This window comes from Lampetra planeri, chromosome 28 (genome assembly GCF_965212315.1).
Source record: "Lampetra planeri chromosome 28, kcLamPlan1.2.h2, whole genome shotgun sequence".
Lineage (NCBI taxonomy): Eukaryota > Metazoa > Chordata > Hyperoartia > Petromyzontiformes > Petromyzontidae > Lampetra > Lampetra planeri.
In genome coordinates this window covers 5557273-5582365 of record NC_136134.1, presented here as the reverse complement: position 1 = coordinate 5582365, position 25093 = coordinate 5557273, and the positions used below count along the sequence as shown (strand labels likewise).

The 25093-nt window shown below is 45.9% G+C and overlaps 1 protein-coding gene and 1 long non-coding RNA gene across 3 annotated transcripts in view; one reads left to right on the top strand and one right to left on the bottom strand.

Annotated features, from left to right (window-relative positions):
* Nucleotides 1-1590: 1590 nt before the first annotated feature.
* LOC144728357 (uncharacterized) lies at nt 1591-9452 on the bottom strand. The gene is made up of 3 exons (XR_013587511.1): nt 8148-9452; nt 7354-7491; nt 1591-5721 (listed from the first exon to the last, which is right to left on the bottom strand). It is a non-coding gene; the product is annotated as an uncharacterized LOC144728357 (long non-coding RNA).
* LOC144728356 (chloride channel protein ClC-Kb-like) overlaps nt 2749-25093 on the top strand; it is a 44224-nt gene continuing 21879 nt past the window's right edge. Inside the window, exons 1-10 of one of the 2 annotated variants that reach the window (XM_078607734.1) lie at nt 2749-3422; nt 7331-7459; nt 10905-11033; nt 13868-14007; nt 14646-14723; nt 15167-15245; nt 16145-16270; nt 18559-18643; nt 20706-20807; nt 21870-21954. In XM_078607734.1, the coding sequence (XP_078463860.1) occupies nt 3143-3422; nt 7331-7459; nt 10905-11033; nt 13868-14007; nt 14646-14723; nt 15167-15245; nt 16145-16270; nt 18559-18643; nt 20706-20807; nt 21870-21954 (1233 nt within the window). In that variant the 5' untranslated portion in view covers nt 2749-3142. The remainder of the gene's footprint in view (nt 3423-7330; nt 7460-10904; nt 11034-13867; nt 14008-14645; nt 14724-15166; nt 15246-16144; nt 16271-18558; nt 18644-20705; nt 20808-21869; nt 21955-25093) is intronic. The other variant, XM_078607735.1, reaches the window with a different exon arrangement.

The window sequence follows — 25093 nt, the reverse complement described above, 5'->3', positions numbered from 1 at the left end:
TGTGTTGCCTCCGAAACGTTGTGATTTTTATTTTTTATTTTTATTTTATTTTTATAAATTTTAATTTTTTACCTACGTGACTTTACCGAAACAACCTAAGAATATGAATCCTTGCAGTCACAAAAGCTTGAAATCTAGAATTAATGGATGTCGAAGCCACCAGGAATGACGAGTCGAGAAGAGGAGGGATCAGATGTGGAAGTGAGATCAGAAACGTCACACGAGGAGTTTGGGTCTTGCGTTTGTGGATGCTAGATGGCAGGGAAGAAGTAGACTGAACGTAGAGGATCACGAAACACAAATTTGATTCCATTATTTCTAGATGTGAAGCTTTCGTGACTGCAAGGATTAATATTCTTAGGTTTTTTCGGTAAAGTCACGTAGGTAAAAATAATAAAATTAATAAAAGTAAAATAAAATAAATTTATTTTATTTACTTTACCGAAAAAAACCTAAAAATATAAATCCTTGCAGTCACGAAAGCTTCAAATCTAGAATTAATGGAATTAATAAAAGTAAAATAAAAGATTTTTTTTTTACTTTTATTAATTTAAATTTTTTTACCTACGTGACTTTACCGAAAAAACCTAAGAATATGAATATCGATTCCATTATCTTAACATCAACAACAACAAAACCTTCGTCAATAGCAATGTGGCCTTAAAATAATTACAAAATAGACAACATTTCAGATAATGGTCCTTCTTCACAGCACATGCACAGAGAAGCCATAGAGCAGTGTTTTTCGCTCATTTTCAGGGAAGGGGTCAGTTTCACCTTTACGACATCATTGTGAGGGCCGCCACACTTTTGAAACCCACCGAGTTGGACAGCACGATGATAATGGGGCTGTTAAATTTCGATTTAAAGCTTTCGTGACTGCAGGGTTCTTTCGGTAAAGTCACGTAGAAGGGAAGTAATAAAATAATAAAAATAAAACATAATAAAATAATTCTCTCGACGTTTCGGCCACAACGCAAGCAGCCGTCCTCACGCCTTGAGGACGGCTGCTTGCGTTGTGGCCGAAACGTCGTGAGAATTATTTTATCATGTTTTATTTTTATTAATTTATTACTTCCCTTCTACGTGACTTTACCGAAAGAACCAAGAAAAATGGGGCTGTTTTCACCATGTGTGTATTGTCGGGGGCCACACTAAAAACCACCCGGGGCCGCCAGTCACTCACGGGCCTTGCGATGAAGAACACTGAGTATAGAGTGACTAAATATGTGTCACTTCGTATTATTTTACCGATGACACGATGCACGATGAGTCGTGCCCCAACGTGCCTCTCGTTCTGTTGCAGCTTGCCCAGCAGGTGGCGCTGTGAGGCACGCGGCACCGACTTTAGGGTCGCGCCCAGCAAGGCGGTCTGAGGCAGGGCAACGTCGCTGATCGGGACGAGTGACGGTGGGCGAGACCGTAGGGAGGGAATGACAAGCAAAGCGATATAATCGTCTTGATTCTTTCGGTAAAGTCACGTAGAAGAGAAATAATAAAATAATAAAAATAAAAACATAATAAAATACAATTCTCACGACGTTTCGGCCACAACGCAAGCAGCCGTCCTCAGGTGAAGAACAGGTCTGTATTTTATTATTTCCCTTCTACGTGACTTTACCGAAAGAACCAAGAAGATGAATCCCTGCAGTCACGAAAGCTTTAAATCGAAAAATAAAGTGATATAATGTTGAGACAAGCAATGAGATCAGTTCACGCGTTGGATATGAATTTTGGCATCACAGGATGGTGTGGAATTGTGATGGCATGGTGCGGGATGGGGCGAGGAGCCTTTATCCAGCAGTGGATAGCTCATGGCTAATGATGATTATGAGTATAGGTACGGTCAGTGCAGAGCTTATTTCAAGTGGAATGTGTCAACGGGACCCCCGCTTCATTTAGGGCCCCCAATTTTACGGTTTTACTGTCACAAAATTATCTTCGTTGTGGAGAAGATAAATTGCAAAATAAGTAAAAATAAATAAGCCGACAATGTATCCTTTACATATCCGTCTCTCCGTGTAAAAATGAAATAAAATAAAGTCTTTCCTACAGAGTCCATCAGTCGCGCGGCCTTCACATCCCATCTGCTGATGAGGCACTGCATGTCGAAACCAGTTCAGAGTGTTCTTGACTGGGACCAATGCTGTTGAAATGATCACACTCACAGAAACGCCGTACGGGTGATGGGCTGTGTAAGCAATACTGATATTTTTCACGTGTAGAGATTAATATATTGAGACATTGTATGCTTATTATTTGTTCGGACTTTGATTCTATGTGTTTCTCAGGTCCATTTTTGAGAATCTCTTGGACATGATAATTGGTAGAATTAAATTGGCTTAAAATATATATCAGCTGTTCCTCATGTAAAAACAAACGTTTCACTGGACTCTCTTTACGATTAAGGATAACTATGTAATGCGTTGTCACGCTAGCACATGCACAATACATTTTGTAATGTGTACAATAAAAAAGGTATTACTTACAATCCCGTGTATGTACCCTTGAAATACAATAATAAAAATCATACAGCAGAAAATCTAATGCGAAGACATCCGTGTAATATCATAAATGTGCATGTGCTTGACTTCTTCGTAAATGTATAGCTATATCTACACGCAGTTTCTCAAAGACTTTGGCTTGTACCCTCCTCCAAACCCACGTCACTTTTAATTGTCCATCGCCTAATCTGATGTCCTCGACATAATGGCACAAAGTTCCAGCCCAGCACAGCTGCGACCAGTTCACGGTCACACCCCCAAATTCTCTCGGCCAGCTTCCTATAGAACCCTATTCAGCATAGCTTTTGGATACATTGTCAGATAAGTGAGCTGCCCCATTCTACCTGCGCGTGTGCCTTCCTGCAACTGGCGGTCTTCTGTCCACAACACTTTAGCATCTTTTATATGAGCTCCGGTCATAGGCTGTTGCGCACAGTTTTCCCTGACACACCGACAGAGCGATAGAGAGACAGAGGGTAAGAGAGAGAGACAAAGACAGCTCCGTTTGTCTTCATCTTGCACAATCGTCGAAAAAGTCTCCGTACCAACCGCTCGAGTTTTCTAGGCTAGAACCGTGAGCAAGTCCACGGTAACTCCCTGAGAACACAGCATTTTTTCAGGGAGGGGTGGGTGGAGGCATGGCCACCCATCAGCAAGGTTACACGCCCGACTACCCGTTCCTGGACCCACGATTCTCTCCATCGGCATCGGCAGCGGCTGCCAGCAACGCCGCGAGGTCCACAGAGGAGGAGGAGACAGAGGAAGACGAAGCTCCCGGAGTCAACGGCGTGGCGCGTGAGAGGCGACGGAAGGAGAGGGATCTCCTGGTGGACGAGAAAGACCACGCGGACCGCACGCAGAGGAGCGGCACCCACTGCTGCAGGGACGCGCTCGGCGCCATCGTCAGGTTTTTACGCCGTGAGTCACTCCTGATGCCCTCCACGCACCCTCCAGCAACTGATCTTTCCGATCTCTGTCTCTCTGTCTCTCAAGGGGCCGGGTTGGGTAATCGCTCGTGTTTAATGCGCGACAATTCTCCGCGCGATTTTGTTCACGCACTCTCTCGGCCAGCTCGCAAGGAGTGCTCGGGATGGACTGGTAGGTTGTCGAGCTGGAAAAGGTGTAACTCTCGCGCCTTCGCGATGGCACTTTGTGCTGTGGGAATGGGGGCGAATGCTGAACGTGCTGAATTGTATTTCTTTATTTAATCCACAACCTGGCACCCTGAGCTTCATTCCCGGCCGTGGCTGACACAAGGGGAGGGTGATAAACTGAACCAGGCCCTCGGCCCTCGTTGGCCAACATGGTAAAGTATGGTCCATCGATCCACAACGATTTATAATTGCAAACAAATTCATGTCAAATGTACTGCCTGCTATCAAGGCCCTTGTGGATATTGTTTTGCAATATCATAAACAGAATGTACTTCACGAAACATGAAGCCGCTTATTAAAAGAACAACGTATTATTTGTATTTGATAATGTGTTGGCAGTAGTGCACAAATTCCAAAACAACTGAACGCATTCATATATAATAGGTGGCATTTTGGGCAAATGCATGTTTATGAATGTGGAGGGAAAAAGTGGAGGACACAGATACAAATCCATGCGACCACAGGGCGACTGTACAGACTCCAAATATACAGCCGTGAAGGTCGGGGTCGAACCCACGACCTCCTATATACCAGGCGAGGTAGTTAACATCTCACAGCCTTGACGCCCTTAGAGACACAGCGAATAAGCAGACATGCTGCGCAACCTGTAAATAGTAACAGTTTGGAATGACATTCTCAGCAGTTGACATTTACACCAAGAGTAACACATTCACAGCGTGTGATCAGTGAAAAGGCTGCAACTTTCCAAGTCCACGGACATATTGAGTTTGAGTTGATTTGATTCGCTGACACGGACGATGCCGTTTAGCCAGCTGCCCTGCTGAGACCCATGGTGCGTGAGCACAGCAGAGGAAACAAAAACAAAGACGAACCCGTCATCAGAATTGCAGAGAACGAGTTGCAGCAGGGTCCTGGCAGAGCTAACAAATTCGGCGTTTAACGGTCGTAAAACGAAACACTCTACGCGAATAAAAAAAAGTGCAAATGTAATCTGAGACCAAGAGGGGGGCCAGGACAATGTGAGATGCAGGCGCAAAGTTAGATCGATATCATAGTCTAAGTGTCACAGAGACATCAAAGTCGAACAAAATGTATTTCAAAAGTTTGAGTGGCACCCTCGTGTATACTGTGTTAAATGTCACTAAAAATATGTCAGCTTTTATGTATTTTTTAAAGGTTCAAACATATATGGTGTTTGCAAAACTATGTTTTACATTGCAATATTTTCATATTAAATACTATACAATGTATCAAGGAACCACTGAACTGAGTCTCAAGACTCTTTTTCAGGAGTCCTGTATTTGGGATATTTGGCCCGATGTTGCATGAATTATGTTCGTATGTGAAATTATCATCCTATCAACGGATGCACATTGTAGATGTACACATGTTTTGTAAATATACATTTTACTTAAAAATGTGACTTGGGAAATCCTTGCTGGAGTTCTTATTCTTCCATATGGCATTTGGGAAGAAGAAGATGAAGAAAAAAGCAACAGGCTCCAAAAGTAATTCTAGTTTTGCAAGACCTTACACAGAATCGGGTGTGGTAGCTGAGTGGAGTACGCTTGTTCCACCAGAACACAGCATATCGTGCTACTTTGGCAGTGATTAGTGATGTACGCCTGATGGTCTGCACCTCAACGCATTCACAGTTTGGTGATTCATTGATCGTTGTATGTCTGGAGGAAATGTCGCCACACCTTCTCCACATCGTGTTGGTCGGACGCGGTTGAGTGGTTCACTGGCTGCAGTGTTTAATTTTTGTTTCAAGAACATCTGAAAAGCGAGGTCAATTTTCGTCACGCCATTCTCCAGCGCTTTTGCTTTGTTGGGGCGGGGGGGGGGAGAAATTGGCGACTCATACTGGCTTGCATTCTGATCACAATGTGACTGTTAATTTCGTAAAGTCACTGTGCGTCTGCCTATACCATGAGACGTGTGCTTCAGTACCAGCATGAATAAGCCATCATAACCGACTGCGCTGAAGTTGAGTGGCTCCATCTTACGCTGGGGAGAAGAAGAAAAAAACTGTCTTCACCCGGCTTACATGGTGGCCTTATCCGTTTTCAAATCGTCCAATTCACGAAGTTAGACTTGCACTGCAAATATGAGACAGAAAAGTAGACGTATACATATATCACAGATGGGCATAATGCACCATTGAGTGAGTGAGTGAATCGCGCAGCTGTAGTCAACTTTGCGCATGCAAAATCCTGACCATGCGCGTGCAGCCCTGTCTAATTGAGTAAACGTGATGTGAGTCGTTGTTGGTTTGGCCAAGCTGGTCAGTTGGGGTTGGTGTAGGCGGGGGGCGTACGAAGATTGGTACCACAATTAATGTCACTGCACTGCAGCAAGATTGCTGATTTTGTTAGAACTGCGTTTTGTGTTTAGTTTGGTGTCCTTCCCCCGCATCTCTGAATTGCACGGTTGGCTACGTACGGTACGAAATAAGTTTCTACATACGTACTGCCCACCATGTTAGCTCCGCAGCTGCCTATAACAGCCTGTTGTGCACAGAGGTCATCCCATCCTCCCATCCCAGCAGCCTAGCGTTGAGGGCCCCCCTTCTTAACTCTTATTGTGTGGTAATGACTGCGTTACACACATTGCAATAACTGCAAAACAAAGATAAAGATCCCCCGTATGGACTTCAACAGACTGCTGGGGCAAGTGCTGTTAGCGAGCACCTATGAAGGTCGGCGCGGCACACGAGGGATTGGGTTGCCAGCACCACGCCCGGCAGCCTTTGTCTCCTTAGCGGCGAAGCTAAAACACCGCACCAGGCACCCATTTGAGGCTGAGTCGACCTAGGGGGAGGCCCAGAACCGGTTCAGATAATCGTCACCAGTGTTGGCCGTGATCGAGAACCGAACTCATGTCGCCGGGTTCGTAGCGCAGCGCGCTAATCGCTACACCGCCGCTCCATTACCACACACAACACGGCGCGATCTGTTGCGATGTCCGGCGTTGAATTCGCAAGCTTCGTGTGATGACAGACAAAGCTGCCCGCAAGGGGCGGGGGGGGGCTTAAGAAGAATGTCCGACAGGCAAAATCCAATCGTGACTCATTTTGTCCAACATTTAACTTTAATTTAGAGTTTTATTTTAGCATTGACTGTGTCGTGACCCCCCCCACCTCACCCCCTTAATGTTTGTAAGCCTCCCCCTTTCAAGCAAGGTCACGCTTCAGGATTGATCCAAGATCAAACCTGTTTTGCTTCGGAGAGCTGATGAGACCGGGGATCGAGGGGCATTGCGGGATGATTTGGTCGTGGGAAAATTGTGATCCGTTAAATTTCGATTTAAAGCTTTCGTGACTGCAGGGATTCATCTTCTTGGTTCTTTCGGTAAAGTCACGTAGAAGGAGAGTAATAAAATAATAAAAATAAAACATAATAAAATAATTCTCACGACGTTTCGGCTACAACGCAAGCAGCCGTCTTCAGATGAAGAATGAGACACTGCCAAGCTTGGAGCTTATATATAAGCTGGGTTGGAGGTGGAAGAAGAGCGCCTTATCAAAAGAATGTGCATATCAAGAGGAATTAAGAGGCTGCTTGCGTTGTAGCCGAAACGTCGTGAGAATTATTTTATTATGTTTTATTTTTATTATTTTATTACTTCCCTTCTACGTGACTTTACCGAAAGAACCAAGAAGATGGTTGTGATCCGTTGTTTTACTGTCTTGCCCTTGCTCCTGCCCAGCGGTGTACCGATGCGTACGTCACCTGATCCTGAGGTTCGGCGAGGATTGGATATTCCTCTTCATCCTCGGCATCTCCATGGCCACCATCAGCTACTGCCTGGACGTGGTCATCGGGCGATTCCAGCGAAGTGAGTAGATGCACCTGGTGCTTGCAATTGCACTGGGAGGGCAGGGAGGGGAAACACGTGGATCGGAGAGCCCCCGATTAGCACGCTTGGCTACGTACGGTGCGAAAGAATTTCAACATACATACATAGTATTTTCTTATAATAACAAAACACATTATTTATCGATTATGGTTTCCACGACCTCTCTTGTAGAAGTGAGCATGTAAAGAAAATGCATCAAAAAAAATATTCACAAAAAACGTATTAATCGACATACCGGTAGGTTTAGTTTCTATCAGATCGACTCGGCTCACTGACTGCAGTGATATTTGTAAAAAAAAAAACAATACAAGTTGTGTATATACACAAGGCATGTCGCGATACATACATATCTGCGTTGGGCTACGCAATGATCTGGACAAATTCGTGTCTTTAAGAACCACCCACCACTCGACGTAGCCAAACTAATTAAACTGTCTCGCGGAAGAGCATTAAACGCACCGATTAACCCCCCAAAAGTCAATTATGAATCATGACATCGGCTGCGCGACCTCGGTTGTCAATTCACATTGACCGCAAAGAACAGCAAGCGGGCTTGGGCAAGACGCTTCGCGAGGGGGGATGAGGGGATGATGGCCAACGGCCGAGACGTGACGACGACATGGCAAGCCGAAGGAGGGGAGGGAACACGTCAGAGGGTTACGTCCACCTCGTCGACGGAGCGATGAGGTGAGCTGCTGTGCAGGCGCTAGATCGGTGGTCTTCATTGCCAGGCCTGCGGGCCACAGGAGGTCGACCCCTGGTGACCTTTAGTGCGGCCCTTGGTGGTCTTTAGTGTGGCCCCTGGTGGTCTTTAGTGTGGCCCCTGGTGGTCTTTAGTGCGGCCCCTGGTGACCTTTAGTGCGGCCCATGGTGACCTTTAGTACGATAGATCGATCACTGCAATTGAAGAGAGCGAAGCTGATGGCGACGGCTGGGAGGGGGGGGTGGGGGAGACCCCCACGGCTCACCCCGATGACGAAGGGAACTCGTTCAGGAGCCTGGCTGACGCGCGGGTTAGCCAGCTGGGGAACAGGTTTCTCCGACAGCTGCTGCGGGAAGCGGTTGCCGCTGATAAACGAACGAGGACAAAACATAAGTGGTCGGCAGTGGTTGCATCGCACTGGCCAGAGGCGTTGTTGCTGAGTCGTCAGCGTGACCCAACGACTCGTCGTCGCAGTGCCGTACATGCACCACCCTGAACATGGACAGGTCAGGAACGTAACAGTATGTGACGATCGTTCATAATACAGGAGGGTTTTTTTTGCTGGGTTAGAGCGTGTAAATATATAAATGTGTCGTGAAACCCGCCACCACCCAACACAGCCAATTAGTAAGGTTTGTCACGTAAACAGAACGTGCTAATTCGTCACTAGTACAGCACACCGGTGTGTTGGAGAGCCAATCCACAACATTTACAATCTGAGAACGACGTTTCGCCAGTAATTACAACTAGCTTCATCAGGCGACAGCCAGATTTGTGGAGAAGTCCCCCTGTTTCGTTCCTTACGTGACATTGACCCAGCCACCTGAGTTCGATTCCAGGCCACTGTTAATATCTGCAACGTTATCTCAACCGGCCCTGGGCCCCACTTTCACCAAGCAGCACTCACCGGCGTGGTGAAGTATCACCAAACAACCCTCACTGTGATACTTGGTTTTTTACCCTTCTATCTGGCAACAAAACTGACACCTTTTTTACAAGGAGTCATGTTTACATAGACCACAATACCTGCAGTCATAATGCAAACATAAAACATAACTCTGATAATGTGCACTGTCCTTGAAGTTGATTGGTCCACTTATCATATTTTTTAATGGAAAATGAGGTTCCAATGGTGTAAACCCTCACTGTCTGACACGGCATGGGAAGGTGTGTGTGTGCATGTGTGTGTGTGACAGGGTGTGTGTGTGAGCAGTGTAGCGGTTAGGGCTACGCTGCGCCACAAACCCGGCGACACGAGTTCGATTCCCGATCACGGCCAACACCGGTGACGATTATCTGAACCGGTTCTGGGCCTCCCCTAGGTCGACTCAGCCTCAAATGGGTGCCTGGTGCGGTGTGTAAACATCCGCCACTGGCAGTGGCGGCTCCTGCAAAATCTCTCAGGGAGGGCAAATGTCTGGATGATTGATAAGGATAAGGTCCACCCATGCAATGGATAAATTAACAGCTTAAGCATGTAAAGGCAACTTCACTTCTTTAATATTAATGAAAAAAAAAGTGACTCTTACAATACATCTTGTTTGTTTCTATACTCACTATTAATAAAATCCACTCAAGTTTATTTTATTAAAGCTTCCACTAGGTGGCGACAAATTATATTGTTGGATGAAACGTGCTTACGTATGATGACGTAAGCACGTTAGTGCGAGCCCTCCCGGAAGCCATAGAGAATGCATTGCAGCGCCCCCCGTTCGAAAAAAACATCTTTGAATGTAAGTCTATGGGGCCACTCGGGGCGATTCTCAGCCGGAGTGAAATCGCCCAAAAAGAGGCGGTACTCCACAGAACGTGACATGACGCTGATTGGACTATATCCAGAGGCACAGTGACGGCTAGCGTGACTCTGTGGTTGAATGACATTGGTGGTGCGTCGCCCAATCGCCCTAATGAAGAAACCGCCCCTGGCCACTGGTGTGAAAACCACAGCAAGAATTCATATTCTCAGGTTTTTTCGGTAAAGTCACGTAGGTAAAAACAGGTGGGACCGTCACAATTCGGCTGTGACGGTCCCACCTGATGACGGAGACTTGTGTTGCCTCCGAAACGTCGTGAATTTTATTTTTGTTTTGTTTTATTTTACTTTCATTAATTTTAATGTTTTTACCTACGTGACTTTACCGAAAAAACCTGAGAATATGAATCATTGCAGTCACGAAAGCTTCAAATCTAGAACCACAGCAAGAAATTTTGATAAAAAGTGGCGGGTTTTTTTCGCAGTGGTTTTCACACCTGATGATGATTGCTTGTGCTGCAATCAAAACGTCGTGAGAATTTAATTGTTTTCTTTTTATTATTTTATAATTTCCCTTCTACGTGACTTTACCGAAAGAACCAAGAATATGAATCCCTGCAGTCATGAAAGCTTTAAATCGAAATTGTAATGTATCGTTCTCTGCTGTATATTACTTGATACCGTAAAGGACCAATATTCTCGCTGGCTCTGAAAATTGGCTGTTTCGGTATTTCCACCCCTATACCTTGCGATCCAGCACTGGAACCACCGATCCACTCCATGCACGCTCCATCTCCACGGCGGTTGTTCCGTGGGGCGCGTCCTCGCGTTGCGAGCCGCGCGTGGTGCAAAGTGACTCCGAAAAATAATATCTTAACATCGCGCTGCGTAAGCGACACGACAATCACACGGAGTTTAAAACAACCAAAAAAATCTTTAAATCGATCTTTGTCTTTTCTTTTGCACAGTCAACCTGCACGTGTACGACTCGCTGGAGAACTACCGGGTGCTGCAGTACTTCTCGTGGGTGCTCTACCACGTCATCCTCATGGTCGGCTCGGCAGGAGTGGCTCAGCTCATCTCGCAGCAGGCGATCGGTACGCGCCCCGCGGCGTCCTCGTGCTTGTCTCTGCCGCTAGCTCGTGCACGCCGCCGTCGATGCCTCCGATTTTAGCACGGTCGGCTGCGTACGGTGCGAAAGAAGGTCAACGCAGCTGTCACTTCAACGGTTAAGTGTTTAAAAGAGCTCACGTTACGCATTTTCTGAAGGGTAGTTGGTTGATTGAAAGCCAAGGGGTTTTTGTTTTTTGTTTTCCTTCATGCGTTCATTCACAGTAAATAAACCTGTGACGTTTCGGGCAATGACCCTTTCTCACAGCACATAGAGAGGTGAAGGCAGAGAGCATATAAGGGGCCGTCCATAAATGACGTCACGCGATTTTGGACGATTTTTGACCCCCCCCCCCATCGTCACACGGCGTCACAAAAAGTCAGACCCCCCCCTCAAATATGACGTCACAGAGCTCTGCCCGCCGCCCCCCCAAAATAAACATGCTTCAAATCGCTTTCAACTATTGTCATTGTAGTGCGTATTTAATGTGGCGCTGTACTCTGATGTTGTAGGAGAAAACATTTATTTAAAAGTCTATTTAATTAAGTAGAACGTGTTGTCTATATTTATTCAAAGTTGCGCATTTTGATGTGACGTCACATTTCTCAATCCCCCCCCTCTTCATACATCGTCACAAATGTCTGACCCCCCCCCCCCCCAGGTGCGTGACGTCACTTATGGACGGCCCCTAAGTAGAATCCAACGGCGACTTTCTTGCCGTATGCACCCAAAATCGGAGTACTATTAACATAATCTGTGTCTTCCTTGAATTCCCTGGCTGGCTGCTGGCTAGGCTCCTGTCCACCGTGACAATGACTCGATTGTTAGCGGCTGCGGGCACCATGCCACCAAAACTAGCTGGGTAACTGGCTACACGCGATGTTTTTTTTTCCCCCCGTGTAACAAATAAGCATTTTATTGAATTGAAACGGCGAAATAAATTCGGAAGACGTCCAATATATCGTGAGAGCGAAAAGGTGGGAGTATCAAATAAGAGAAGACTGACGCATTTGTAATCCCTCCACCTCTTCAATCTGTGCTCGTCGTAATGTAATTATATCGGCAGAATAGTATTTAAATCCTAGAGAATATAAATAAATATATTATCTTGCCATGTTATTATTGCTACGTAAATACGCTATTACTTTTAGTGCTCCGAGAAAAGTGGGTTTGTGAATAAGTTCACGAACATGAACAGCTGTCTCTTATTTTCCCGCAGCAGAGCAATGGGTTCTCTGCTCGTAACATCAAAGAAAAAGTATCGTACAAAAGTCTGTAATTTACAATAAAATATCATTACAGTCCCATAAACGTGCCAGCCGTCTGGACCAATATTTTCCAACGAAATTCGTTCAAGCACTCCAAACTCTGGGCCGGTGTTGACTTGGGGTGTTGGGATGCCAGGGGGGCGAGATGTTAACTACCCCACCTAGTGCGCAGGAAGTCGTGGGTTCGATCCCTACCCTGACGCCTGCTGTTTATTTGGAGTTTGCATGTTCTCCCTGTGGTCGTGTGGATTTTTCTCCGGGTCCTCCGTTTTTTCCCCTCCACGTTTAGAATCAACACGCGTTTAGAGAATTTGGCTGTTATATATTTCCACATGATAAGCCACTTCGTTGAGCTATCATTTGTGGCCAGGTGGCTTCTAAATAAAAAGAGCTACAGTATATAGGTCAGTGAGCCTTACCTGGTGAAATAAAAACATAGTTTAGTTTAATAGCTCAATAGTTATTCTTGGTTATTTCGGTAAAGTCACGTTGATAAACATTTAAAAAAAATAAAATAAAAGCAAAAACCGACGACGTTTCGATCGCAACACAAGCTGTCTTCATCAGGCGGAGTTTCTGAGTCACATCAGCAAATAACTGCTGCTCGGTTTCTCGATGCTGTGTTGGGGGGAGAGAGATTGTATCAACAGCGTGGGCTAGGGTGTCAGCTCATCAAGCTGCGTAGATCCGAAGACATTAAAACGTCAACGATTTGAGAGAATGTAAACAGACGACAAGGCAAGTTCAATAAAAGTGTGTCAATAAAAAAGTTCCGGACGTGTCACGGAAATAATGATGATGACGACTGTGATGATGAATTATAATTAATGATGATTAACATCAACATCGCTTATAATGACGTCGTCCTGATGCTCTATTTAAGGCCGGAAGCAGGTGGATTGCTTCACTATTCCGGCAAATCGCCTGATGATGCTGGATGCAATTACCAGCGAAACGTTGTACTACTCAAATTGTCAATATTATGGATTTACTCTCCAACACACCGGTGGGCTGAAGTAGTAACTAATTGGCGTTTTGTTTACGCGACAAATCCCTTACTAATTGGGCTGTGACGGCTGGTCGGAGGGTTACGACGCATTCATACTCACGCGACCCAACCCCCAACAAACCTTCATCATGACTAACATCGGTAGCGAAAGATCCTTGCCACGGTGTTAACAAACAACAAGTATAACCCGTAAAAAACAACGTTTTTTACTATAAATCCTTTATATGCGTGGGGGCTAGAGTCCTCTCGTCCTCTGGCTTGAGATGGCTGCCACCTATGGGTCAGATGATTGCATTGCACCATTAAGCAATTGGTAATTAAATATAATATTTTTGTCCTAAAAAGTGTAAAATTTTGGAAAAAAATGTTTCACGAACATTAATTGTCACGCACAACGAGTCTGTGTGGAAAATGTCAGCTCGATTAAATCACGGGAAGTGGGTTAAAAAACGACCGAAAGATTTGCACGGTCCAAAGCAAGCAAGCGAACTTAATATAAAGGATTTAAAAATGACCATCGCTCACGTCCGACCGTCTCGGCAGGTTCGGGTATCCCCGAGATCAAAGTGTCGCTGCGCGGCGTCGTGCTGGAGGAGTTCTTCACCCTCAAGACGATGGTGGCGAAGCTCATCGGCATCACGTGCACGCTCGCTGCGGGCAGCACCATCTTCCTGGGCAAAGTGGTGAGTGCACCGGACGCTCACTCGAGGTGCGGCTACGTACGGCGCGAAAGAAGTTCGACGCACGGTGCACTCGCGCACGATTGCTGGCCGTTTATCTCAAGGCAGCGGTGTTCTTCACTTATTTTCAGGGCGGCGGGGGGGGGGGGCACTTTAGCCCATAAGACATTCAGTGTGAAGTCTGCCACACATGTGAAGCCGTTGGGTTTGACAGTACGGTGATGGTGATGATGATGGGGGGGGGGGTGTTTTTGCGTGTTGTCTATTGTCGGGGGCCGCACTAGAGGCCACCGGGGGGAACGCTGCAATACAGGAAGCCCTTGGGGCTCGAAGGTCAGAACGGTGCTGGTCTGCCACCGATGAGATTTGGAAGTTTCGAAAAGTATCGTAAATCAGCCGTCCAGCGGTAGGTGGATTCCACGGATGAGGTGTTTGAGCCTTTCAAAAATAATTAATGGCAGCCGCGTTCATTTGTGTTACGTTCGATGAGCCAGGAAAGCCTCGCTGAGACTCAAGGCAATGTGTTTTTATTTTTTTTTGGAAGTGTGCTGCCAAGATGCCGTAGAAGGGCGGCGATGTTGCTCTGCTTTGTTTAGTTGATTCGTAAATGATGGCCTTTGCTTCGTGTTCTCTTGTTTCAGGGACCCTTTGTGCACATGAGCTGCATCCTCGCCACTCAGTTTGGCCGACTTATTGTGAAATTTGCTGGGAAGAAGGAGGTGAGTGGCGCGAGGCTTCTGATTCAAAGGGGGGGGGGGGGGGTTGAGTTTGTGTTCATTACTACAACATCCGCCGAGAAAGCCACACGTACTACCTGAAAAGCCACATGCAGTCGAATAGCCTGGCCGATGAATCTGGTTCGTTAAACACGAGTTGGAGCAGTGGTGCAGTGACCTCTGAACCAAACCACCCGAGTTGAATTCCCTCTCACGGACAACACCAGTGACGACTGTCTGAACCAGTGCTGGGCCTCCCCTAGGACGACTCGGCCTCAAATGAGTACCTGGTGCGATGTGTAAACATCAGCACTGGTTGAGACAAAAGCGGTCTGGCGTGGTGCTGGCCACCCACCCCCGCGTGTGCCGTTAACAGCACTTGCCCCAACAGCCTGCTAATGCTACACGGGGGGATCTTTATCTTTGCCCTGACGTCCACCCCGCAGAACGAGGGCCGCAAGTACGAGATGATCGTGGCTGGTGCCGCGGTGGGGGTGGCTTGCTGTTTCGTGGCCCCAGTAGGAGGTGATGTTGTCACCTGCACTCACCCCACGTCTCTCCTCCCATCCTCGCACCCACTCACTCTCTCTCGCTTACTTCTGCTCCAGATCTCTCTCGCTCCCTTTTTTTATTTTTTTCATTCTTTTTTTCTTATTTCTTTTTCTCTTTTAATTTTTTTTCTATCTTATTTTTCCTTTTTTATATTATGTTTATTTATCTCTCCCTCTCTCTCCCTTTTTTTCATTCTTTATTTTTTGTTTGTTTTATTTTTTTTCTCTATCTTTTTTCTCCTTTTTTATATTATGATTATTTCTCTCCCTCTCTCTCCCTTTTTTTCGTTCTTTATTATTTTAATTTTTTATTTTTTTAAATCTTTTTTCTTCTTTTTTATATTATGTTTATTTGTCTCTCCCTCTCTCTCTTCGATCCGCTCAGCCTCACTCTTGCACCTCTTGTCAGCTTCCCATTTAATAAAGCTTCCAAATATTCTGATGATGCTAATGATGTGGATGATGCTGATCCTGCTGCTGCTTGTATGTATGTTTAACTTATTTTGTACCTGCTGCTGCTGGAGATGATAATGTTGATTATACTGCTGCTGATGTTGATCGTGCGTCTGTTCCTTCTGCTGATGATCATCATATTGCTGCTGCTGCTGGTGATGATGACGCTGATGGTGATGATGACGCTGATGGTGATGATGCCGCTGACGCTGATGATGACGCTGATGGTGATGATGACGCTGATGGTGATGATGACGCTGATGGTGATGATGACGCTGATGATGACGATGACGCTGATGGTGATGGTGACGCTGATGGTGATGATGACGCTGACGCTGATGATGACGCTGACGCTGATGATGACGCTGATGATGATGATGATGACGCTGATGATGATAATTTCTCGGCAACCCCGGGCAGGAGTGCTGTTCAGCGTGGAGACCACGGCCACTCACTTCGCGGTGCGCAACTACTGGCGCGGGTTCTTCGCTGCCACGTGTGCCGCCCTCATGTTCCGCCTGCTCGCCATCACCAACGGAGAGAAAGGTGCTCCCCCCCCCCTCCTCATGATCTCGTCAAGGGGGATAAACCATCATCAAGCGAACTCTGGTCATCCTCGCAGCAGCAACAGCAGCAGCAGTTTTTGGCTGCTAGCCATCAAACAACGATGGTGATCGCGTCGCATGCTTTCAGATGCGCTTCCGTGGCCGTCTGGAATGCACCTCTTTCCGATATTAGGAAGCCACCGGAGCTGGTGGCTTTTGTTACCTTTTATTTTGCCTTTTAAGCCATCAAAAGCGACGTAAATGTCTATTTTGAGGACACACTAAATGTCGGACTCCCATTGGAACCATCCTGAGTGTAGTTTAAATACATCATCAGGATAGATTTATCCACTGCTGGATGAAGAGCTCTCATCGCTATTCCGGTCATGGGGATTGTTGTTTGACCGTACTTCACCACGCTTGTCATTGCGGTTTAGACATCGCATTGACACTCACGTGAGCCACGGCTGGGAATCATAGGGCAGCATTGCATCACTGCTCCCCCTCCACGTGACCTAACACGCGAAAAGCCCAAGGCATCCCATACGGAATCAGAATCTATATTTGTCCTTGGGGGAACCCGATGATCTACGAAGCTTTTTCTTCACAGATGTCCACTTAACACTATGTCCTATGGGGATGAATGTTGTTTTATATTCAAAAAATAAAAGAAATGCAGTCATGCAAAAAAAATTATTGCCTCTTTTTGGAGACCTCATTCAGACCTGGACACGTAAGTTTCATCAAACTCTGACAGTCGGTCCTCCCCAAAATTGACCACATTTTTTCAAGAAAACACCAAAAAAATGCTGCGATATTTGACATCCCGGGACATCTGCTTGAACATCTGTCCAATATGTTTTCAAAAATAATGTTTCATACTGGTCTAAGTTGGCACCAATGGTATGACCAAATACGTCGCACATTTGGCCATAACTCGACGACTTTTATTTTTTATCGCATGTAATTTGGTGGTCTTCATCTGATCCGAGTGCCCTAGAAGGTCTCCAAATTATACGACTCTCGTCCAAAAGATAGCCGCTGGAGACACGAACACATTCCATGTAAAACGCCGTATGCACTGGACTAAGCCCTTACATCTTAATGTACAATATCCGAGCAGGAATTGCAGAACTATCTGATTTAACACAGCACAGAAAAACCAGTTGCACCATTCAATTCCGCTCGTCCAGGCGAGTAGTATGGGGGACCAATATTGTGGATCCTATGATCCGTGCGGCTATCCGCAATTTAACTCCGCTTAACCGCGGGGTAACAATCAGCGGATAACCCCGTAGGATGACGTTGCCAAGCGACTCCTCTTATCCGCTGCTTCGCTATGCCTCATGGGTAAAATTGTGGATAACTGCGGACAATAGGAAAATATAGGGCTGTGGACAATCGGACTTTTTACGGACCTTACCACCGCGGTGGGTAATAGGACCGTAAATAACGTGAGTTCTTCTGTGTGTGAATATATTAAAAAAATACAATTTACCAGGTAAGGCCCACTGAGCTATATAGATTTTTTTCAGAAGGCCACAAATGATAGTTCAACGATGTGGCTTATCATGTATCAATTTATAGCAGCCAAATACTCCGAACGCACGTTTCTAAATGTGGTAGGAAAAACCGGAGGACCCGGAGAAAAATCCACACGATCACGGGTAGAACACGCAAACTCCAAATATTCTAGATTTGAAGCTTTCGTGACTGCAAGTATTCATATTCTTAGGTTTTTTCGGTAAAGTCACGTAGGCAAAAAATTAAAATTAATAAAAGTAAAATAAAAATAAAAATCACGACGTTTCGGAGGCAACACAAGCTTCCGTCTTCAGGTGGAAACCGTCACAACACGATAGCTGTATCAAGTAAATGAGAGATTCCAAGAGATACTACGTGACTTTACCGAAAAAACCTAAGAATATAAAAACTCCAAATACTCAGGCGTCAGAGTCGAACCCACGACCTCCTGTATAGCAGGCGAGGTAGTTAACATCTTACCACCGTGGCGCCCCGTGTATATCATTCTACATAACAGGACCCTGCGGGGTGGGCTGGTAGGAACGAATAACCAAAGAATATAAACATAATGTATTATTACACTTGTTTAGCCAGGAAAGCCCCACTGAGTCGAAAGGTTTTTGTAGGGTCCTGCCAAGTGTTTGCAGTAGGGGGCGATGTTGATACACGGACGGACGGACGGACGATATAATCTATTGGTGGTCTGGTCCACTTCGTTCCTACCAGTATAACTGCATGCATCTCCAATCTCCCGGACCCCCACAGAGACGGTGGCTGTGCTGTTCACCACCAGCTACCAGGTGGAGTTCCCTTTCGACCTGCCCGAGTACTTCTCCTTTGCCATCCTCGGGTGAGAGGGGACAGCACCAGGAGCTGCCGTCGCTCGGCAAAAGCTGTGCTTTCTTTATTCCCCGATTATTGCAACTCACTACTCTGCGGGACGTCTGGCAAAAAAAAACATTACCAAGCTGCAGCGTGTGTACAAAATTCTCTGGCACGCTGTCGTGCGGGGTAGTGCAAGATCCGACCGCGTCCGTCCAGTGCTCGTCAAGCTGTATTGGTTTCCGGTTGCCGAAACGAATACATTGTAAGGTCGCGCTCATTACACGCAAAGTGCTTGCCACAAATGAACCGCAATACCTTGCTGATCTCAAGGAGCGTAAACCATCGCGCGAACTCCGGTCATCCTCGCAGCGGCTTTTTGCTAGCCATCGAACAAAGACGGTCGGCGCACCGCGCGCTTTCAGATGCGTTTTTCCTGCCGTCTGAAAAGTGTTTCCTTCCGATATTACCAAGCCACTGGAGCCATGCACTTTTAAATCTGGATTGAAAACTGCTTTTTTTAGAACCGATTTTTGTGTTTAGTTTGTTGTCCTTCCCCCGCACCTCCGATTAGTACGGTTGGCTACGTAAGGTGCGAAAGAAGTTCAACATACAGGACATACAGATCAAGACACGTCAGCCTCAAAAGCTCATAGTTGGTTCATGTCCATACCAAATAATCTCAACTAGGATCTAGATTCCCTCCAAGGGGTTATTGTGATGAACTCTTCCACGCTGGTGAGACGTCCTAGGATGTAGTGGGAGTACCCACACTTTACCACACCGCACGTGGCCTGTCAATCAATCGACTTGCTGTGGCGCTCGGCTTGAGCAAACGAAGCACACGTGAAGCACCACAAGAATCCAAATGGATCCTGGATTCATAAAAAAAAATGTGGAGCATTAAATATCATCTTTTTGGTTCTATCGGTAAAGTCACGTAGAAGGGAAATAATAAAATAATAAAAATAAAACATAATAAAATACAATTCTCACGACGTTTCGGCTACAACGCAAGAAGCCGTCCTCAGGTGAAGAACAGGTCTGTCGTTTTATTATGTTTTATTTTTATTATTTTATTATTTCCCTTCTACGTGACTTTACCGAAAGAACCAAGAAGATGAATCCCTGCAGTCACGAAAGCTTTAAATCATTAAATATAAGTTAAAATTCAACCCCCTAATTAACATAACACGACGATTAACATAATTTTGCCGGCTCATTTATTTCATCTAAATCTTATCTGCATTCCTATTCTCCCGTCTCACTACCTTATTTTGTTTACATTTATCTTATGTCACCGCATATATATACTATACAGGGACTCCTCTACTTACGAACGAGTTAGCTTTCAGAGGTCTGTTCGTAAGTCGATTTGTTCTCAAGTCCAACTTGACTCCTGTCGATTCCAAACTTGTTGTATGGCATGTACACTAGACACGGGGAAGAGCTTTACAAGTTGTATAATCTCCTGTAGATGTAGACGCCACTGGTTCTTCATGTTCTGCAGGTGTAGATGCCACTGATTCTTCGTGTTCTGCAGATGTAGATGCCACTGGCTCTTCATGTTCTGCAGATGTAGATGCCACTGGTTCTTCACGTAATGCAGATGTAGATGCCACTGGTTCTTCATGTTCTGCAGATGTAGATGCCACTGGTTCTTCACGTTCTGCAGATGTAGATGTCATTGGTTCTTCACGTTCTGCAGATGTAGATGCCACTGGTTTTTCACGTTCTGCAGATGCCATTGGTTCTTCACGTTCTGCAGATGTAGATGCCACCACCGCCATCTATTTGCGCGGTGGTTGAACTTACGACTCTCGGTCCGAACAGGCAACTGGACATATGGACAAGTTTGTTCGTATCTCTGAAAGTTCATAAGTTGAATGCTCGTAAGTAGAGGAGTCCCTGTACATTTTGTCTATGTCTCTTGTGTCATCCCACAAGGATAGTAAACGTTGATAGGGAGGGCCCACGAAACACATTCATGCTTGCCCCCCCCCGCTACCGGCTAGCACCAGCACTGCAGCTCAATGTGTGGTGTGGGTCGGTGTGTTGATGTGCCTTGGCGTCTCTTGTGTGCGCGCTAGGGTTCTGTGTGGATGCCTTTGCTGCGTCTATTTGTTTTGCCACCGGAACCTGCTCATCTTCATGATGAACAACAAGACCATCTCCCAGTTCATGGCCAATAAGTAAGTGACAGGCACTCGGTCACCCTGGTAAATGATGCTGGGAATGCACATTATGCCCGCGGGGAATGCGTCGAATGAATGTTCTTGCACACGTAACGCCCTTTTATAGTTAATATATTTTACTGGACGTCTGTGAAAAGAGCTTTATAGCTCATCTGATTCTGATTCTGACGTTGCTGGATGGGGGCCCTCTCATGGTGCGGATCACGAGAGGGTTATTTGAACATAATTTGCCATTCTTGGTCAGCGTGGGTTGGTGAAGGCGAGCAGAATTAGACGTGAGAGCATAGATCACCACTGCTCTCTGCTGCGCACAGCAATGAGCAGCCTATATACAGAATGACAAAGATCCCCCGTATAGCCTTTAACAGAGTGTAGGTGCTGGCACAAAAACAAATAGCAAACAAACATGCTCTGATAATATACCCATTGTCTTTGCCAGAGAGAGTTAAGCCTATTCTTATGTTTTTCATCGTTCTGATACTGGCCAAAAAGGTCCCATAGATATTTATTTAAAACATAAATCAACGTGCAACTGGAAGCAAAAAATGCTAGGGGTCAATTATTTTGGGGGGTCACAAGACATCTGGGCGTGCCAACTGCGCTACACCACTGACACCGCTTTCTCATATAACCGCCAAGGAGCTGGAGAGCCCTCCCCCACCCCCGACTTGTTTTAAAGCCTTGTTTTGGCGATTTCGAAAACATGTGGTTAAGCCATGTTACTTGCGGATGTGCGGAGTTGGCCTTGAGAACTTTAATCTAAATTGTCTTATGGTTGTTATTCTTCGACTTGCATCACACTGGGATTTTTGCACACAGCTTTGTAATACGGTGGGTTTTTTTTTCTGGAAGATTTGCTGGTTTGTCCAGGATGTTTCTGTTGCGCGTCGTCGCTTTAAGATGTTCTCTGTTCATATTTTGTTTGTTGCGGTTGCACCCGACTCAAGAGCCGCATGGCTCACAGGGCTACACCAAATAAATGAAACTTGAACTTGAAACTTGACTAACCCCACGGGCGGCTGCGGCTTCTCTTCTTGTTGTTGTTGTTGTTGTCTCTAGCAAGGTGCTGTACTCGGGCGTGTTGACGCTCATCCTGGCCAGCATCACCTTCCCCCACGGCTTCGGGCAATACATCGGATCGCGGGTACGGTCAAGCGCGCCCGCAGCTTGTGCGCGATTAGGCGCGGGGAGCTAATAACGACCGTGGACACACGTTGGCGGTGCCCTTTGGCGATCTGCTGCTGGATGAGAGACTCCCCGCGCACCCCACGCCGTCGGTGTCGCGGTGGGGATTCATTTGTTTGACCATACTTCGCCACGCCGGTCCATTGCGGGACGGCGAAGCGCGTGGGAGTGGTGAGGTTTTTAAAACTGCACACCGTTGTCCACCACGTAGCCCCCCCCACCCCCCAACAGTCTATAGCTCCTGGTATGCATTGAGGTTGCCTATCCAAGAGCTATCTGGGATCAGGGATTTTGTTTTGACCAGAAGGAAACAAAGACACGATGCGTGGAAGATGATCTACAGAGAAAATCGGTCGACCCTGTACTCGTTCTCTGCAATAGTATTCATAGTAACGGGGATTTGGATTAAAGTGCGTAAATAGAAATGTGTCGTGAACCCACCACCGCCCGACACAGCCAATCAGCAAGGTTTGTCACATGAACAAAACTAGTTCAGCAAACCGGTGTGTTGGAGAGTAAACCCACAACATTTTCTATTTGAGTACGACGTTTCGCTGGTGATTAAAACCAGCTTCATCAGGTGATTTTCCAGAATTTTGAAGAAGTCTTCCTGTTTACGGGCTTAAATATTGATGCTGCAATATTAATGGTGTTTGTCTTTTGTTTTTATTGCTGCTGCTGTTGCGTTCACGCAACCACGGATCTCAAGTTTCAGATAGCCGGGAAACTGACTAAACGGGACCTTCGCCCTTGTAACAAATCAAATAAACTCAAACTCCTTGGGACACACTGGCCAAAAAACACTCTGCATTTTCCCTACGCTGATCACAATGAGCGTGGTGGCGCCATCTGGCGGACAGATTCCAAAAATGCATGCGTGCGTCGTGCGAGATGAAATGATCGGGAGTATATTTTCGACTGGTCCAGGCGAGCCACGCCGCATCGAAGGCCTCTCTTTCTTCAGGAAGATCCTGCTAAATGGAGTTTTTTTTTTTATATATATTGAGAGAGATTGTTTCAGCCAAATAACGAATGGGAGAAAACCGGAGACGCCCAAAGAAAACCCAAGCACGCTAGAGGAAGCAACGCTATATCCCCGTACAGATGGAAACAGATGGCGATTAGTCCACTTGCTGTACCGCCTTCTGCTGTCCAGCCAGGGTATAGCACCTCCTCGTCGCCCACGGGAAGGGAGTTTAACAACATTTGTGTGTTCCACCAACCCTCGCCTCCACAAGCGCTGGATCAGAGCCCACGTGCATAGCCACCAGCCGCCCAAGGGTCATCGCTGCTTGCTCCTCTACTGTTTACGCAAAACGCAAGGGGCTCTTTTGAAGCTACTCTATTTGGGGTCCCAATGGAAGTCACGTGACTTCATTGTGTCAGACGGTGGTGGCTATACACGAGCAGAGGAATTGTTTAACACGTAGGCTTCTGCGGCCAAAGATCATCCACAATCGAGGGTTTTTACGCGATCTAACCCAAACAACTCTATTATAGAGTCATTGTTATTCATGTTTAAAAATATATATATTTGCGTATGGTAAATCGTTTGGTTGAAACCATTCATGCAGCTAATAAACGTGACATACCTCTAAAGTCTGAAGAGACAAAGGCACTGAGAACATGGTCATTTGTCCCAACCCACGATTTTACATCAGTTCATAATTAAACCAAAATCCATGTCAGTGAGAAAGGCATTAATTAATTACACTGGTCAACAAAAAAATTCTGGCCTGGACTTTTGCAGCTGTTTTAGACTAATGTCAGGGTTCTGATTCCAAATCTGATCTCAGATTTGCTCTATCACATCCCATTTTTATGCTGTCGGCATACCCCATTTTGATTGATTTTACCCGAAATTAACTCTGTCACTTATGATTGCAAGTTGTTGCGAGTCAGTGACTGCTTTAGTGTTAAAATATGGTGCTGTATTTTTAGAATAGTGTGTTTATAATATCATTTTATGTAGATATCCACATTTATTTAATATTTTTCTTCTGCAGTTTTTATTGAAAATGCAATATTTGATATTTCAAAAACCTGATGTGGTAGACGAAAACTGATGCCAGATTTGGAGTCAGCACCCCAAAATTACCTTAAAACCGTTGGAATACCTTATGCCAGAAAATGTGTATTGACCAGTGTTATTGGCAGAGGTGGGACAAAGTCATTGTTATGCAAGTCCAAGTCGAGTCGCAAGTCATCAAATTCATGACTCGAGTCTGACTCGAGTCCAAGTCACATGACTCGAGTCCACATCTCATAGGTGGGACAAAGTCATTGTTATGCAAGTCCAAGTCGAGTCGCAAGTCATCAAATTCATGACTCGAGTCTGACTCGAGTCCAAGTCACATGACTCGAGTCCACACCTCTGGTTATTGGTCCCTTCCACGTTCACCATTCAGCAGAGGGGGTTTTGTATTTGCTGCCTAAAGCTGGGCTACTTCTTCGGAAGCAGCGTACACAATAGTTGCAGTCGACCTATGCGATTCAAACCACGTGGTGTGTGTGTGTGTTGTAATTGTTTCACGCCATTTCGTGAGACATCCGTGCTCATCGGGAGGTGCGCAGTTAGAGCTCAATAAGGGGCCGTCCATAAATGATGACGGGTGGCGTCAGACATTTGTGACGATGTGTGACGAGGGGGGGGGGGGTGAGAAATGTGACGTCACATCAAAATGCGCAACTTTAAATAAATATAGACAACACGTTCTACTTAATTAATTAGACTTTTTTTTATATATAATTTTCTCCTACAACATCAGAGTGCAGCGCCACATTAAATAAGCACTACAATGACAATAGTTTAAAGCGATTTGAAGCATGTTTTATTTGGGGGGGGGCAGAGCTTTGTGACGTCATATTTGAGGGGGTCTGACTTTTTGTGACGGGGGGGGGTCAAAAATCGTCCAAAATCGCGTGACGTCATTTATGGACGGCCCCTAAACTCTCCTCCAATGGGACTCTGTGCTAACCTGTAACATATAGAGACTAAAAATCACGTGCAAAAGTTGGCAGAGAGCAAATATCTTGCTGGGGGGTCAGGTGAATTACACTCACCTCCGATTGGCACGGTTGGCTACGTACGGCGCGAA